This window comes from Lucilia cuprina, chromosome 4 (assembly GCF_022045245.1).
Source record: "Lucilia cuprina isolate Lc7/37 chromosome 4, ASM2204524v1, whole genome shotgun sequence".
Classification (NCBI taxonomy): Eukaryota; Metazoa; Arthropoda; class Insecta; order Diptera; family Calliphoridae; genus Lucilia; species Lucilia cuprina.
In genome coordinates, this window is record NC_060952.1 from 68,019,319 (window position 1) to 68,031,803 (window position 12,485).

General features: G+C 28.3%; 1 protein-coding gene across 2 annotated transcripts in view; it reads left to right on the forward strand.

Moving 5' to 3' along the window:
- Nucleotides 1–12,485, forward strand: part of LOC111680574 (protein unc-13 homolog 4B) — a 54,886-nt gene that overhangs the window by 6,627 nt on the left and 35,774 nt on the right. The window contains exon 1 of one of the 2 annotated variants that reach the window (XM_046948906.1): nt 5,773–5,916. The exons of the other annotated variant lie outside the window; for it this stretch is intronic. Coding sequence (XP_046804862.1) covers nt 5,843–5,916 — 74 coding nt within the window. The 5' untranslated portion in view covers nt 5,773–5,842. Of the gene's footprint in view, nt 1–5,772; nt 5,917–12,485 lie in introns of those variants that run through there. 2 annotated transcript variants of the gene reach the window in all.

The following is a 12,485-nucleotide window of genomic DNA, read 5'->3' on the forward strand; positions in this document are numbered from 1 at the left end:
AGGGTTTTGTATTGTCCCCTTTGCTTTTCAACATCGTTCATTATGTCATTTTTCGCAACGTAACTCGATCATATATGGGTATAAGACAGAGCCTTAATGGTCGACTGGATTGACTAGCATACGCAGACGACATATGTTTGCTATCACATAACTATAGGTACATATCATCTAAAATGAGATCACTGGAATCGGAAGCAGTCTGATGATAAGTGCGGCTAAGAGCAAAAGCATACGGTGTAATATTGTCAGCACAAGCAAGTTCAAAATACACAATGCCAATTTGGAAGACATCTTTTTGTTATCTTGGCAACATCATTACTAATGCGGGAAGCTCTACTGTCGAAGTAGATATCAAACATTAAAAGAGAATCAAGCATTCTGTATCGACCATCATCTCTTTCATTTTCAAATTCGGTACTTTTGTAGTCGTAAAGTGTGGGACTATGGGACTTACACGCTGTACAGGTTTCCGTAAATCGGTGTTTGTTTATATTCATGCGTATATTCTTGCGTAATATCGAATGTACAACCTAGGGCACCTAGAAAGCACTACAACAATACAACAACAACATGTATTTTGTTTTTGTACTAGAATTAGACTAATGTCAAAAATGACATAAGAAATGTAAACAAATAACATTCTTAACATGTAAACAATAACAACTTTTGACATTATGGATAATCTACACAAAAATAAAAAAATAATCAGCTGCTTTATTGCAGTCATCTTACTTTATTATGCCATGGTACAACACATAGAAAAATAAATAGAAGTGTTACTGAGCCTAAGAAATATTACTTTCTTACTTTCTGTGTGTATTTAGTACACTTGTATGAGTATTTTATTTACAAAGTATGAAAGTACAAAATGTATCCGAATACAGCATACTCTACCACATTGTGGTAGGGTATTTGCAATAAGTTTTATAGTAGATTTTAATCTAGATGTTAAATATATTTAAGAGATTGATGTTTGGTTAACTGATAAATGTACTGCTCAATATAACAATTTATAGTAACTCTTTCGTATATATAAAATTTCTTGAGTTGAATTTTGTAAAGAGTCTACACTTGTATAGCATATACTGCTTCCAAAGAAATTCAACAGAGTAATTTTATAAAGGGATAATATCATTGCATTGAGCAAGTGTTACTAACTTTAGGACATAATCAAAATGCCGTTTCCATTAGTGTGGTGTATAGTATTAACACAATTCCTTTGGCCCAATAGTACCTGCTGTAGCAATAAACATTATTAAAAGTTGTGTTTTTGCCACAAAATGATTAAAAACATTAAAAAAACGAAATTTTTAATTTTCTATTTCTATTTTTTATTTAATATTATTTTCAAGTGTCAATATTGGTCCAACCTAGCAAATACAACGGATGTTTTTCAAATTTAGAATAATTTTAAACAAAGATCTTTCTTGCATTGGTCAACTGAAATTTAATAAAAATTGCTAATTAAAACCATTATTTCATAAAATATCCAAATTGAATATCAAACAAAAATATTAAAACCAAAGTATAACAAGTAGTCCAACTCTCACATATAGGAAATTCTACGAGTGCCGTGTAAAATCGACTCTCTTGTGAGAAATTAAAACTTGTCAAAACACTCAAATGTTTAACTTACTTTTTCGACCATTTTTAAGGATCGAACGCGAAATTGCAGTTATCCACAAAAAAACTTCAATTTTTTTAAATAGTTTTAATGCACTTTTCATTTAAAATTTTGTTTAATTTTTATGATCTGGAAAAATTTTTTTATTAATTTATTGACATTTCATTTTTGTTGATGTTGAATCTTGTTTTACAAACAGAGTTTCAGTTTTTGGTATAGAAAATTTAAACAAATTTAAAATTGTATTTTTTTATAAAACTCTGTATGTTTAGAATGCACCAAATACATTTTTGTTACCAACACATATTTAGAGTTAGGTACTTTTTCACCAACACATGCTTAGAGTTAGGTACTGCTGTCAAAGAGTCGGACTTCTTGTTATACTTTGATTAAAACTTTTTAATCGATAGAGTTTGTGTTTTTGTTGGGTTATAATTATTTTGAACTAATACATTGTCACGACTTAGGTTTTTGACAGCAGACTTAGGATTTTTCATACTCAGTTTAATTTTTATGTATACCTATGGTCCAATAAAAACTTAAATTCTTATTCGTCTGGATATTGCCTTCGATTAGACACCATAAGGTGTCAAGACAACAACTTGAAAATAAAATATCACAAAGCAATCTTAGTTGAAGAGAAATCGGGCAGAAAGCGTCTAACAGACCTAAATGGAGCTAATTTGTGGTGACCCCTTGTTCCTCAAAGAAACCATTGGATATAATATTAATAATAATAATAATAATAATAATAATAATAATAATAATATGAAAGAAAATCAAGATAAAAACAAGTATGAATTTATAGTCGGACATTGCCGACCATATGATACCCTACACCAGTCAGTATGTTAAAATTTGAATTTTTTTTAAATAAAGCATATAATTTGTTTTATTGTGGAATATTTTTACTTATTGTTGACAAAAAACAAGATTTTCTACAAATTTTGGTAGATGAATTTACGTCTACTACAAAGTTATTTATGTAGATTTTAATCGTTTTATAAGTAATAAGAAGTTAATTTTGACCTTCAAGTCATTTTCTGAAGGGGAGTCTGTATGGGGGTTAGGGTCAAATGAGGCCCGATCACAATAAAAATTAGTATTGTCATATATTGTTCTATAAAACTAATTTTTGCTGATTTTTGTTGACATTATAAAACATTTAAAGTACTTAAGAGCTTAAAGGCCCGATCCGGTGGGTAAGGTTGTATGGGGGCTAGGTGAAATAATGGACCGATTTCAACCATTTTCAATAGCGATCGTCTCAGAAAGTGATTCTGATGCGATTGGTATAATTTAAGGTGGGTCTAAGACCAATATTTTTGGGTGTTACAAACTTCAGCACAAACGCATAATACCCTCCCCACTATAGTGGTGTAGGGTATAAAAACAAGTTTCCTTAAAGTCCAAATTAACAATGAAAATTAAATATTAACATAAGAAGCGGATATGCGTTCTGGAATTATTAGGGATTTTTTAATTAATTAAGGATATTTAGTAAATTAATGGCTCGATTATGGATAGCAACGAAACTTTATTTGTGTTACCAGCCTTCAACGCAACTGATATAAAACTTGGTGTCGTCGTTAGTTGTCAAAAAGTTATCGATATTATGTCATCTGTGGTTATTTAGACTAGCAGCTAAACATGTAAATAAACAATAGAAAATCGAATACAATTTTAAATTAAAGTAAAATTTGTGAAAAGAAAACAGTTATAAAATAAATAAAGTTCTAAGGCACTGAACACCAAGAAGTGAAACCCTGTCAAGAAGTGCCTAAGTCTACTGTCAGTCGGTAACTAACTCTGTATTAGTAGAATTCTCAAACCAACAAGTCGGATTTAAAAATATTGAAAAAAAATACCATAAAGTGTCCATAATTCACTCATATTTCAAGAAATAAAGCAATTAAATATTTATTTTTATGAAAAAAAAATTGCTCAAATTTAAATAACATTTGCCTGAAAAATAGCAAAAGAAACACGAAAAACAACTGGAGATTCATTTTAATTTAATCGTAAATTGTTGACATTAAAACTGGTTCTAAATGCATCATTTTTGACGTTTGATTGTAATAGACAATAAAAAACTACTTACATATATAAAAACTATTTTTTTTTTAATTACAAAAAAATAACATGTTACGTGTTTTATACGAAGCGGCACAAGAATTTTTAAGAACTAGCATAAAATGAATGAACTTTAATTTATTTTATTTGGGTGGACATAATCACGATTACTAATTAATTCAAAAAATTATTTTAATGTACTTGTGAGCTGGTCACGTACATGTGTACATATTGTCACCTAAAAAGCTAAATTTTACAGGAAAAACAAAAAACGATATTTTTATACCCTGCACCTTCGTGAGATGGTTATATATAAGGTTGTCATTCTTTTACAATATACTATTCGATAAGGATCATATATTCTGAAAAATTTCATTACAAAAAGAGTTATTAGTGCACGCTTAAAAAACAACAACATACGCTTATATGCAAATAGGATATTTTATTGAAAAATAACTTTTAAATTTATAAAAAAATTTAAGAGCACATTTAACATACACACACATACATACATTATTTCAAAATAAGTCGAGATCACGTTATTATGTAGTTGCAATCAAATGAAATTCAATTCTTAGTACAAATTCAAAACACGAGTGTGTAATAGATACTCGCTTCATTTAATTAACTACCATTATAAGTCAGTATGTTGATTTTACCAGAACTATTTATTATAATATTGTACTTTGGAGGTATGTACAGCGTTTTCATGTAAATATGTACATATGTATATACATAATTGAATTGATTCAGTGATGAAATAATTTAAGTACATCGGAATATAGATATATTCAATCTTAAACCAAAGTGAGTTTTTGATGGCAAATGGTTCCTCAATGATTCAACAGAATACAAGGTTCTTATTTACTTTTTATTTCTAATAGATGTATGTACATAAATATGTATGTGTGCAAAGAATCTAAATTTAAGACAAACTGGTCTTGCTATCTTATAGTTCCAGATAAGCGTTATATTTATCCTCTATTAACTGTAGAACGAAATGCGACCAAAAAAATAATTTCTCTTGAAATTTGCGTAAAAACATTTTTAAGAAACAAATTAAAACAATTCTAAAACATACTTATAGGTATTACTCATTTGCTAAAAAAAAACTATGAAGTTGAAAAAAAAATAATAATTTAATAAACCCCAAAATAACAGTGAAGCATTAAATGTAAATGCAACACTATACTATGTATACAATGTAGAACTACTAACATTTTTATTAAGTCATACATGAGTACATGTATTAAATACGTATGTATATAAATATATACTTCATATTAAGGTGGCTCGAAAATTCGTTTATTCAATTATACATGGCTTATTTACTTACAATATTGTCATAGATCAAAGAACATTTCTATTATACTTGCGATTAAGAGAAGGGAAGTTTAAATCAAGGCCCATTGAAATCCGTATGACCACTTGAAATAATGAATGTCAAACTGAGAGGACTATGAAACGCTGGAATATTTTCTCTGTCATAGCAGCATAGGTGTATTTTTTAGATGTTGTTAACCTAGTCTTGTTCTTTAATTCTTACTTTTATGAGTCGAATTTTTGAGACAAAGTTAAAAGGATTGTCGTCATAGCTTAAACTTTTACTAAACTTCTTAAGAGTAAAGATAGAAATCTTTTTTATATTCTTTCATACTATATGTAGGGTTTCCAAATTCCCGACGTTTTTCGATTTTCTGGAAAAATATGGTTTGTACAATTTAAAAATTATATTAGCGTTAGCGGTATTTCATTCGAAAAACGTTACTTTAACATAAAGAGGCATTTTAGTTGAGCTTATTAAAATTAACAATGCCATCCTAATGTAATTTACAAACTATCTAGTTACTAAATTGAAGAGAATAGAAGAAAAAGAGCGTACGGGTTGTAACCATCGAACTGTAAAGTTGGCGTTGTTGTCAGTGGCATCGTTCGTTGGGTCTTGGGCTTTTGCTGAAGTTCATGTTGAACTAGTTTAATAGTGGCAAAGGTACTGTTTGTTTTGATTTTACCAATTTTTCCATTTTTTTACTTGTTTGTAATTTGTTTATTAAAAAAATCAATAAACTAAAATGACATATCCAATAATTTTGTAAGCATACAAGATAATAAAAAGAAAATACTAATAAAATAAAAAAAGTAAAAATGAAATTAAAACAACGTTTTAAGGAGTTTAGACATGCTTGTGCTCAAAGTATTACTATATGTGGACATAAAAGGTACATTTATCCACTTCTAAAGGTACTTACTGTCGGTATGTGTAAATATTGTACATATATATGTATATACAGACGTATGTATGTACATATGTTCCTAATATGTACATTGTAAATAATTTGTTTAAAACGTTAATAATTTCATGTTAGCATGAACATTTTCGGCATTGTCTGAATAAAGTGTACGTCGTAATAAAATAAAAACAATATTAAAAAAATCATTATTTTAAAAATTACATTTTTCTGGTGTGTTTGGTGACTATATATTCATAATGTTATTAATAGCCATTAGTATCATAGTATTACGCCATTATATTCTTAATTCATCCTTTACACCATTAATAACATTTTTAATTCGAAATTAATGTAGGCGCTAGCCCCGGAGGGGAAACACAGCAGACAAAAATCCAAGTCTAGAGTCAAAGTGATGAAATTTTATAATATATAATACTTTATTATATTGCAATAGAAAAACTTTTCTGTGTGATATTTTTCGTTTTGATTTTTTATGTTTCCGCTCTTTATAATATTTCTACATATAGTTATTAGAGCACCGACTTGATTCACTTGTTAAAATGTCTACACACTGACATTAGTACTAACATATCGTTATCTTAAACGAAAACGAGTATTTTTGCTTAATAAACATATATAAGTAAGAACATAAGACCGTATAGGTTTTAAAAATAACGAAGTACTTATCGTTCATTTTCTCTTAAACTAGCTAATCCAGAAGTCGGCTTTTTCGAACTGAGTACTAGAAAATAATATCATATTAAAGACTTTTATACATATAGACAGTTTTGTATTTTTTCCGAAAACTGCCTAATATTTTCGGCGTGCAAAAAAATACCGACACCTCCAAAATACCGCTACAGGATTCTTTTTTAGTTCTGTGATTCATTTAATTTTAATACTGAACACACTAAAATCAGAGTTTCATTTATTACTCAGGTACATGCAAATGAAAAAAAAATAATAATAATTTTTGTTGTGTTATCACCTACTCATGTACAAAAAGACAAAACAGGGTTTGCTTTATTTATTCTTGTATGTTTTATTTTGTTTTACAAAACTGACCAAAGAATACAGAAATATTTTCGTAAACTTTACTCAAATGGATATGCATATTTTATTTTGCTCTCTAGCATTCGAAAATATAAAGCAAAGAATATTTTATACCCTTCACCTACGTGAGAAGGGTATATATAAGTTTATCATTTCGTTTGTAATTTCTATAATATAATTTTCCGACCCTATAAAGTATATATATTCTGGATCCTTATAAATAGCGGATTAGTCATGTACGTCTGTTTGTCTGTGTGTATGTTAAAATCAGTTTTTAGAAGACCCCAGATATATGCGTGTGTTGAACTTTCAATATTCTATTGGAAATACGATCGAATAGAACGCTATTTAAAATCAGAACGAGAGCAGCAGAGCGAGAACAGCACTAGTGTGTTGTTATTGGCTAGAAACATGAAATTATGTATGTGGAGCCTGGTTTAAGTTAGAAGTCATAGAAGGGAACTTTTTAGTACTTTTTCGTTTTTCAAAAGGTACCTTTTGAATTTTCGATACTATTGAACTAAAGTAAATTAATAAAGTAGCATCACTTGAACAGCTGACTATTTTTTTAACTATAGTTTCTATAGACAAATAAAATTAGTTGTCAAAGTTTGTTTTGAAAATTGTTAACATTGTTTATGTCACCATTTTTAAATTGTGTTTTGCTATTTGTTAAAATTTGTGAAAAGTTGAAAAATTTAATTAAAAGTGGTTTAAAGTAGTTTAAAAGTGTTATAAATTGTATAATATATAATAATATAATAAAATCCTTAATATTTTCAACTCAAAAGTAATATTTTATGTTTATGTTTTGTTCACTTTGTTGTTAAAGAAAATTTTCTTAAATTTTATTTTGACACATTCTTGGATTATTCCAAAAACAAAACACATGTGTTTGTTGTAGATGTTGTTGTACAACAAGAGATGTCGCTACTTTATTAATTTATTTTGACACATTCTTGGATTATTCCAAAAACAAAATACATGTGTTTGTTGTAGATGTTGTTGTACAACAAGAGATGTCGCTACTTTATTAATTTACTTTGTATTGAACCTAGAAATATGAAACTAAGTATGTACAGTGTGAATTAGGTAAGAATTTCAAAAGGTACTTTTGGAATATTCTATAATATTGAACCAATGGACATTAAGTACGTAGATTCGGAATTAGATGAGAACCCATAAAAAGAGACTTTTTGGTGCTTTTTCGTTTTTCAAAAGGTACTTTTTGAGTTTTCTATAATAATGAACTTAGAAACATGTAATTAAGTATGTAGAGTCCGGATTAGATCAGAACACATAAAAGGGGATTTTTTGGTACTTTTTCGTTCCACAAAAGGTACTTTTTGAATTTGCTATAATATTGAACTTAGAAACATGAAATTTAGCATACAAAATATGTCTGTAATAAGAGGTAGAAACCTACAAAAGGGACTTTTTAGTACTTTTTCTTTCTACAAAAGGTACTTTTTGAATTTTCTATAACATGAAGTTTTACAAAAGGTACTTTTTGAATTTTGTAGAAACATGAAATTAAGTATGTAGAGTCTGAATTAAGTGAGAACCCATAAAAGGGGACTTTTTGGTACCTTACCGTTTTGCAATTGGTATTTTTAGATTTTTTGTAATAAAATTCGTACTGACTGTTTTTTTAACACATCATGGTGAAGGGTATATAAGATTCGGCACAGCAGAATATAGAACTCTTACTTGTTCATTTAAGATTTACATGAATTTTCATTTTCATAAATCACGAACGTTTTGTTTTAGTTTTACAAACTATTTTTGCAATTTCTGAAAGAAAGCCACGGAAACCTACTTTGTTTAATGCTGTCAAGCAACTAAATGTAATATTTGTATTTTTTTAAACAAGACCTTATAAATTGTTCTATAATTTTTGTCGATTCGAAATTTACAAAACACAGGCACATGATTTTTTATTTAGATCAATGTTTATTTTCGAATCATAAAAATTACATCTATTTAAATGTTTTAATTCTAATTATTTAAGGTGACACATCTATGTATATTATGAAATCGTTGTGAATAATAACAATTAAAACTTGTTTCGACCTTATTTTGGAAGATTATTTCTCGTAGGACAAAATTTGAAAATTATTTTTTTAAACATTTTTAATTTCCAGTTTTAGAAAATCAACGTTATATTAGATTTTGGTACTTAAATTTAGTGCAACGATATGTTTTAGGTATTAAGTAAAATAATATATGTACATACATTTGTATGTATATATATCTGTATTCCCAAATATACTCCCTCATTTTTATCTTTATATACTACATAGAATTTTCATTACTTTTAACAATGACCGGCATTGTCTGTCCACATCAAACGCACTCAACCATATTTTTGTTAGAAATGCAATGTTTTTGAAGTCATTGAAGACTTCACCAACCTGTATATGTTAATTTCCACTTTTAAGCTATTTTGCCTGGTTGATTATATAAAAATATGTATGTATGTATGTATGTATGTATGTATGTATGTATGTATGTATGTATGTATGTATGTATGTACAGTAGAGGCACTGTTTGTATGAGTCTAATTTAGTTGATTAGTGCCTAAAAGTTACTTGATTAAAATTTTATTCCAATCGGATAACAGTCATAACTGAATAAAAAAGACCACTATAGTGATGAAATTCAACATAAACTAGTTTTATAAGTACCGAAATATCCACAAAAAAACTATGTTATACTAAATATACTTCTTATTTATACTTCTTCTTCTTCTTTATTCTTATACTTCTTTATTCTATTATAATTTGGAAAATTAAAGCTATAGATGCACTTTTCTGATAATTCTCATTCATTGGCAATGTGGAAATTAAATATATTTGGTCTGATTAACTTTATTAAATTGTACATGTTATTACAAATTCATCACATCATTTAGTGCCACAAAACACCTACATAAATGAGAAATATATTCAAAAAATTTAAGACATTTTAGGAAATATTCAAATAAAAATATGCCATTACATTTAATATATTTGTGTTAAATTTAATTTTTATCTTCATTGGATATAATAAAAAAGAAATAAAAGTATAAAAATTTGGTCCATAACTCCAACAGATAACCACTGTCTGCGATTTGAATTTTGAGGATTTTGAAGAAAACAATATTTTGATAATAATATTTGGAATTTTAGCCTTTACTTTACTTACTGTTATGTATTTTATATAAAATTCTAGATAGTCGGAAACATATATCTGAAGTTTTAATAACGTTAACTCATAGCTGTGAAGGTCAAAGTGAAGCTATGCAATACTCTGAAGATAATATAAATGAACTTAATAATTAATTAACGAAATAGTAGAAATATTTTTAGTTCAATATATTTTCTTGTAATATAACTAAGGAACAAACTTCAGTACCTTTTCTAATATATAACTCTGCGCTTGTCGTAAGAAAATAGTTGCACAAATAATATTTTTTGATAGCGTTTAGATTTCCAATCTTGCGCGATTCCACAGTTCTTTCTTAGCGTTGAAAGAACGAAAGAAAAAAACAAGAGCTCCTTACGTCGAAATGCTGCTAAAAAATCGATTCGGTAGTTTTCTGTTTGGGGAATAGGTTTCCATTTTATTAAATCAATATCAAAAATCCTTCTTAAATGTGTAATGCCTAATCGTTGACTTTGCATACTTTGTCATTTATGGGTTAATGGATGACAGATTTGAAATTCTTTCTTACTTTTGACAATGCACAGTGGGGCAAAATGGAAATTTTTTGGAAATAAATCTGGAATTTCTAAACGGCTGATCCGATCGGGATAAAATTTGGCGTGAGCGTAGCCAAGGAGTATTCGAGTTTAAGTTTTGAAGATAAACCCCGCAGATGCCCCAGGGACGGAGCTGTGGCGGCTCAAAGTAGGGTACCTACGACATATAAAATTTTTAAACTCCTGCCATTTTTTTGTTTTTCACCCAAATACAAAGATTTTTATATTTTCTAAAAGCGCTCGACGAGGTCTTGAAAAAACATGCTTGGACATACTACTTATCTCTTATAATATCCGAGATATAGGCATTTAAAAATTTAGTGATACAAAATTAACCATACCTTGGTCCATTTTTCTTGTTAGTTAGACAACAAAATTTCCAATAATATACAAAAAATTTCAGATCAATATCATTTACAGATCCAAAAATATACGTTTTTTAATTTAAAAATTCAAAAAATTTTAGATTTTTGCCGTTTTTTTGCCCAAAATGTGTCTTAACTCTTTTATTAATAAAATAAAATTTTCTTTAAGAACATATAACAATTTTATAGTTTTCTAAAAGGTATCTTTACGCAGAACGCTTTGGCGTAAAAAACTTGTCCTATTTTTTGAAAATGTTGCCACTGCGTCTTTCCGAATATGACCTATTTTTTATCAAAACTTCAACTTTGGGCGACATGTTCTAAAATCCCAAAGCTGGGATCAGAAAACTGAAAGCAGTTTTGGAAACCTCAATATGTTTTCTATTTACTCTAAAAGTATTTTCCCAGCCCTGAAAGAAATGTGGACCTTATGGGCAAAAATGTAAAAAATCCCATTTTTGAGATTTTCATTCCTATTTTTGGGAATTGCGGGATGCCCTTTGACCTTTTCAATTTTTTTTTGCATTTTCTTATTTGAAATGACAAATTTAACAAGCGTTGAAGATTTCATTGAGTTTTGTTCATAAATAAAGATTTTGTCATATATTACATATTTGTTAAATTTCTAAAACTATGATTTATATCAAAATTTTAATAGGGTCGCAGATAGTTAGATATGGAAATTCTCGACCCTTTACAAAAAATTTCAAGCCAATATCTCAATTACATTCACAAATATGTTCATTTAAACCTGTGTCCTTTAATTTCATCTTTTTCATATTTTAGTATTAAGTATGACAGAACATACATTTGGTGTTGAATAAAATATTTGGACAATTTTTAAAAATTATTTAGTTAATTATTTTATTAAAGACTATAACATTGTATATACAATAAAAAAATATAATTTTATTATGAGCCACGCACAACAACAACACAATAACAAATCCATCTTTTTCGCATAGTTGAAAGAACAGGATCAGAAGATAGAAGTAAACTATTAAAAATATCTTCATTCTGTGATTGCCTGGAGCATTTTCTTGAGATAAAAAGTTGAACATGCTTAAAATCTCGATTCCTCGCTTCCTGGGCTTCTCCAAGTGGAAGAATATTCGATTCAATTATTATTTGACCATGACACAATACTTTGTGTACTGTTGGTGTTAGTTCCCTCCATGGATACAGAGATATAAGTAATTTAGAAATTTCAGATGTATATTCCCCAAATCGATTTCCATTAATTTTATGTTTACTATTCAGGGCCATTAAAATAGTGTTAACTCTTCGAAGCAACTCCTTATCGATTCCAGTTATTTTTGAAGTAATATCAAAAAAAAACCTTCTCGCCGTATTACCGTCATTTGTACTACCGCAACTTGGAAGTGGTTTGTCGATG